Source organism: Tiliqua scincoides, chromosome 2 (assembly GCF_035046505.1).
Source record: "Tiliqua scincoides isolate rTilSci1 chromosome 2, rTilSci1.hap2, whole genome shotgun sequence".
Taxonomy (NCBI): Eukaryota; Metazoa; Chordata; class Lepidosauria; order Squamata; family Scincidae; genus Tiliqua; species Tiliqua scincoides.
Window position 1 is genome coordinate 44840591 of NC_089822.1, and position 6000 is coordinate 44846590.

At 41.1% G+C, this 6000-nt stretch overlaps 1 protein-coding gene and 1 pseudogene across 6 annotated transcripts in view; one reads left to right on the plus strand and one right to left on the minus strand.

Moving 5' to 3' along the window:
* Positions 1-6000, plus strand: part of PAM (peptidylglycine alpha-amidating monooxygenase) — a 171481-nt gene extending 165481 nt beyond the window's left edge. For 4 of the 6 annotated variants that reach the window (XM_066614797.1, XM_066614802.1, XM_066614799.1 and 1 more), the window contains 3 exons: positions 1491-1694; positions 4365-4421; positions 5189-6000. In XM_066614797.1, coding sequence (XP_066470894.1) covers positions 1491-1694; positions 4365-4421; positions 5189-5367 — 440 coding nt within the window. In that variant the 3' untranslated portion in view covers positions 5368-6000. The remainder of the gene's footprint in view (positions 1-1490; positions 1695-4364; positions 4422-5188) is intronic. The other 2 variants (XM_066614801.1, XM_066614803.1) reach the window with 1 other exon arrangement.
* On the minus strand, positions 3858-3974 carry LOC136642812 (5S ribosomal RNA; annotated as a pseudogene).

Below are 6000 nucleotides of genomic sequence, written 5' to 3' on the forward strand. Positions count from 1 at the left end.
TGTGTTAAATAAATCTTCACTTTAAAAATGGGCAGTATTTCAGATTTCCATGTATATCCAAAGCCAAATAACACAGAGGAAAACTGCACTTTATATGTAGTTCTGCATATTTTTGCATATTCTCTAATTTTGAGTAGAGAATTCAAAACTGGCTCCGTCCAGTAACTTTCCCCTTGGGGGTCTGGATCAGATGTGCTGGCACATGCATTTTGAGCCCAGCTGGAGAGAGGAAGCCACTGGGGGATGTTAGGAGTGTAAAAAGGAAGAATCACCTCCTTCCTCTGTCCTTTGTTTGCTCTAAATTCTTTTATCTCGAAGGAGCTTGCTTAAAACCAAAAACAGAAGGGGCATTTGGGAAAGATCATAAACTTATAGTGAAAAGATTCCATGTATAGTCTCCCAGTACAAGTTTACTAAGAGCAGGGCTAAGACCTTATGGATGAACATCCTCCTCCCCTCAGATTGGTTCTCCTTGGCCAGTTCTGCACTTCAGGAGCTTCCTTAGTGTGTGTACACTCTCACTCTCTCTTTCTACCTACCTGCTTATTTATCAAGATATGCCATGAGCTTACTACACAGGCAGACCCAAAATCTCACTACAGTAACTGTCTTATGTGAGCTGACAGTTTCTCCCCTGCCCAGCTGCAACTTCAATGCACATTGATGCAGTCAGGCCAGAATAGGAGTTTCAGTGGGACCCTTCATTACATTGGATTTCAAATCCCTTTCCAACAGTCCTCTGAATGCTTTAGAGCTCATTTGTGTTTAAGAAAGAGAGAAAATAAGATTATCAAAATCCTACTTCACAAAATTGTTGCAAGGCTAAATAAGTATTGCAGTACATTTTGCATTTGCGTGTACACACATGCATACACAGAAAAGGGGGTGCTGGAAATCTGAAATGGTCAGAGTCCATTATATATTTAACCCCTTCAGACCAACTAGTTAGACAATATGTTAGACTCAATATGCTTTTAAGAGACCTCCCTACAACCAGAAATGCCTCTTGATCAAAAGCAGCTAAGGTAGGCCAGCCAGCTAGAGCTGTACAGAGAGCCGGGAGGAGGGGATTAACCCTCCAACATCTGCAATTTGTGCATGCACACAGAACTATTTTGCTCCTGAAACAACAAAGAGCTGCTTTGGAGAGGGGGTTATGGTGTTAGGAAAATAGCCTATGGGGAGGTGGTTAAGTCCTTGTATCAGTCTTGATCTGGTTTACGTCTCTCTCCACATGGTCTTTATCAACAGTTTTGAGTTTGCATTACCTGTGAACACAAAGCAGGCAAGGAAAGAGTTGAAATGTACTGTAACTAGTTTATAGATTTGCAGTGCAGGCTGCAAATTTTATAGCACAGTCATCTTGTAGCTCTCATTTCTGCTAATTATAGTTATCTATATGTTCCCAAGTAAACTTGTATATTCCAGTGGAGTTAATTGGCCTGCCTTGAAATAGTTTATCAGTGTTAAATCTCTTCCTTTTTTAAAAGAAGCAGAGGCTGTTATAGAAACCAGATTGACGAAGAAGCCTGTGTCAAAGGAATTGCTGAAGAAAGAAGAAAAGCAACACGTAGTCCAGCAGGCCAGCACTGGAGTGTCTTTTGTTCTTATTACAACACTTCTAATTATTCCTATTGTTGTCCTCTTGGCAATTGCGGTATTTATTCGGTGGAAAAAGACAAGAGTCTATGGAGGTAATCCAAACTTAAACTTGGTTACAGTAAACTTTTAATATCTAAATCCTACTTGTAAATAGCACTGTGATTTTATTTCTGCACATCACTCAAACTTGGGCAGACAAAAGTTGCAGCAGAGATGTACACCTCAAACCGTGTCTCTTTCCTCCTTCATTCAGAAAATGACTTTTTACGGTCCTTGCACTTTTCAGTTAGGTTTAGGATGCTTTATACTGAAGCAATTTGATGTATTAGCCAGGAGAGTTGAAATGGAGTTTCAACCAATGGAGTTGGTTCAGAATGGAGACGTTCAGAACAGTAGCTAAAGAAAATTCAGCCATTATGCCCGTGGTCTAGCTGTCTTCTGATTGTTCCAAATAAGATCTCTCCCCTTTGGGTGTTTCCATATTATTCTTTAGAATCCATCTGTGCTTTGGATGAACATTGGAATGGTTGGAATTTGACATTCCATCTGTGTGCGTGAAACAAATAACATGCTTTACCTTCTGTTTTTAAAATTCTATAATGCAGTGATTGCAAGTGGTCCAGAGTCAGCGCTAGTTTACTTCGGTGCCATAAAGATACATTCAGCAACATTATTGTAGCTGTGCTGCCCATTAGTAGAAAATGTGAAAACCTTCTAACCTTAAGAGCAAATCATTCCAGTTTCCAGTTATGTCTCCATGATTTGACTACCCATAATTTTAAAATGCATGTAAAGGAGCTCTGGCTTCTTTTAAAAAGAAAAACAGTTGGGTGTGGGATGGAATTTTGAATGGAAAAGCAACTGGGAAAGAGCGTGTTGAATTCTTCCTACACTCTGTTCTGTCAGGTTGGGAGAATTGATTTCGAGCAGATAAGTGACAGTAGGGGAAATAGGTAAACATGACCTTTGCTGCCACTTATTTGCTTAAAATCTCACCCTCCCAGGTGGTGGTGGTGCTGCTGCTGTTCTTTTCTTAAGCTGGTTGTGGAGCTCCATCACATCGGTTTGCACAAAATGTGTTTTTAGTCAAACTGAGCTGAAATGGGAGTAAGGTGGAGTGCAGTGGAATGAGGAGTTGAGAGAAAAATTACCACGTGCAAAATGTGCCCCTCCCTTTTGTCAGTAATTCAGAGAGGACTGTAGAGTACTGCGGAACTTTTTTCTATTCAAATTGGAGACCTGAGAGCATTGTCCTCAATCACGTGTAGTATTATACAGGCATCTCTTCCCCAGATCTGGCACCCGCAATTTCACTTATCCGCAGATCTGGGGAGACTGCCCACACCTTGTCATGCCTATTACAGTACCTTTTATTATCATAGTCGTGCTTGCAGTGTGACTGATTCTTGCTTTAACATTCTTGCTGAACTGAAGAACCGAATACACAGACAAGCAACCCGCACTCTAGAGGGAGACTAACTGAATGTTAACATGAACAGGAATTCCTGTTTCCTGTTAGCATTCTGTCAGTCTGCTTTCTGGAGCTTGCAGGCTGGTTGCACAATCCTCTCTCTTACAGTTGGTTTCTCTTTAGAAGATAGCTGCCCAAACCACTGCCAAAGGGCTGTGATCCAGGTCAAGAGCATGGAGGGCCCTGACAACCTTGTGCTATTTTCCTGTTGAAAGTCACCCCCCACAAATATGTTTTTTGCCACCAAACATTCTGTTGTAGCAAATGACACCTTTGACAGCTCAGATAGGTCATTTTTAGTTAGAAAATAGCGCAGGGAAGAAAGGGTCAGGACTCCTGCCACTCACACACAGGCACTGCAATCCTGATCTGGATATTCTCTCTTCTCCCAAGCAACTTTTCTAAAGAAGAATCAAGCACAGGAGAGATGACTGTATTTAACGTTTCACCTAGAATGACCTGTAGTTTTGGCCTCTAGGACAGTGATTTTCAACCACTGTGCCATGGCACACTGGTGTGCCTCAGGTGTGACGCAGGAGTTTGGGGAGGGTCATTTATTCGTAGAGCAATTGGGGGATTTAAGGTCCTTACCAGCAACATGGTGTACCTTGTGAATGGTAGAAACACTGATGGTGTGTCTTGACAATTTTAGCACCTTGTCAGTTTGCTGTGAGATGAAAAAGGTTGAAAATAGCTGCTCTAGTAGCTAGACATTACAAAGAAAAATGATTAGCATGCATTTTGATTTGGTTGGCAATCTTCAGTCTGGACAGACTATGGTATAAGCCTACAGCACCCAGTATTCCCAGGCGGTCTCCCATCCAAGTACTAACCAGGCCTGACCCTGCTTAGCTTCCAAGATCATACGAGATTGGGCATGTGCAGGGTAACAGTTGCTGTTTTGATTTATTGTTTTGAAAACACAACTTAGTTTTACCAAGAGTGAACAATCATGTATGCTAGATTTAATTAATGCTTGTAAGCCGCTTATCATGTTTCCTTTTCTTAGCCAAAGCATTTCCAGGTGTACCTATGGATTACATCTCAGAGGTGACTTAGCGCAATATGCTCTATGAATGGACAGCAGTAGAAAACTGAGATGGATTGTTACTTTCCAGCTAGAAACACCAAAACTACCACAGGTCTCAAACTTAGACAAGAACAGTTTTGATTCCACACAGTTTGGGTTTTCTCAAGCCTGCTTTGTTTTCCAGTGTATGTCTGATAGATATAATCCTGCTCTAGAGTTCTAGCTCCATTTCTGACTTGGAAATGTGTCTCATTTTTATAGCTGATGCTGAACATAAGCTTGATTCAAGTTCAGGGAGAATCCTGGGAAGATTCAGAGGTGAGTAAAGCAAAAGGTCTTGTTGCTGCACTCCTAAAAGTCAAAGATTGTTTCAGGGCAAGCAAACATCAGCCCATGCGATACTTGAAAGCATTTGTGGTGTGTCTACCTCTGTGGACCTGTGTGGGGGAATTTTCTGGCTCAGCAACCTGCAAAGGTGTGTAACGGCACTTTGCTTTGACTCGCTCTTTGTTCCATGTTAAGCACCTGCCTGTTCCTAGTATATATTGTCTCTCCTTTTGGTAATGATCCCTGCAGTTATTCCTAATAAGAAGCCTGTAGCGGTGATGGTGGTGGTAAGTCATCCCTTTATCTCTCAAACAAAGCACATGGCCTTTGAGGGGCTGCTGATTGAGTGATGTCTGATGATGAACACAAGAAGGCTCCTGCAGAGAGCAAGCAGTCTTCAGAAACTGAACTCTGTTCCAAACCATTCTGTTAGGAGGAAAAAATAAACATGCATGCTGCAATTATTCCCTTCAGCCTAAATTTAAAATAATTCATGACCTTACTTTAAGAAAAAGGTGGGGAGACAGAGAAGAGGACAGAGGTGATTTAGCTAGGAGTGCAGCCCCCATATTGTGACTACGGCATGTCTTAATTGTTCTGAAAGAAACTACCTTTATACTGACCCCAGCAAGAGCAAGCTGTGCAAGAAGACAGACTGGCACAGAGCTGCAACCTAGAATGATGGAACCTCAAACCAAGGCAGTCATATGCAGTAACTGATTTCTGTGAATCTTTCCTGAAAGTATTTTCATCTGCAGGCAAAGGTGCCGGTGGCCTTAACCTAGGGAACTTCTTTGCAAGCCGGGCAGGCTACAGTCGAAAAGGGTTTGACCGGCTTAGTACTGAAGGAAGTGATCAAGAAAAAGATGAGGACGATGCCACTGATTCAGAAGACGACTCTGTGCCTCCACCTCCAGCGATACCCCCATCATCCTGAAACCGGCCTGTGATTTCTACATTGGATGATTCTACAAAGATTGCCAGATTTAGCACGTTTTAAATTTTGTGTATTTAATTGTAAACTGTACTAGTCCTATGTGAGGCTGTACACAATTTTTTTTCTTTTTTTCTTTTTGCTTCAGTTTGGTTTTGGGGTGTGAACATTTCATATCAGTGCCATTGTCTTATGTGAACCTTTTAATAAAGCAGAAAAAAAAATCCCATTTTAACTGCAGTAATGATTTTAAAGTAATAGCATTTGCTCCTTTCTGTTGGGGATCTTCTCTATATTTGTAAATAAGTCCCCGCCTCTGCTTTTAAGAAAAGAAATTTTTTCCCATTTCCAGATTTTTTTTGGTGCCTTTTCACTTTCAACACCCTAAACCTAACACACAGAGAGAATACAGTGCCAGAAGGAGACAAAGCTGCTAAAACCCCTATTTTTTTAAATTTCATTAGCATTCTGTTGCTTTGAGGGAAAGATTTTTTAAAGGCCTCTATTTAAAATGTTTTTTCTTCTTCCTGACTTTGTGTGTTTCCAGGATGTCTTATTTTTAGATGGTTACACTGTTAGAACACTATTTTCGAAAGCTGAATGTAATTTGTGTAATAAAGTGTTCGCAGAGCATTA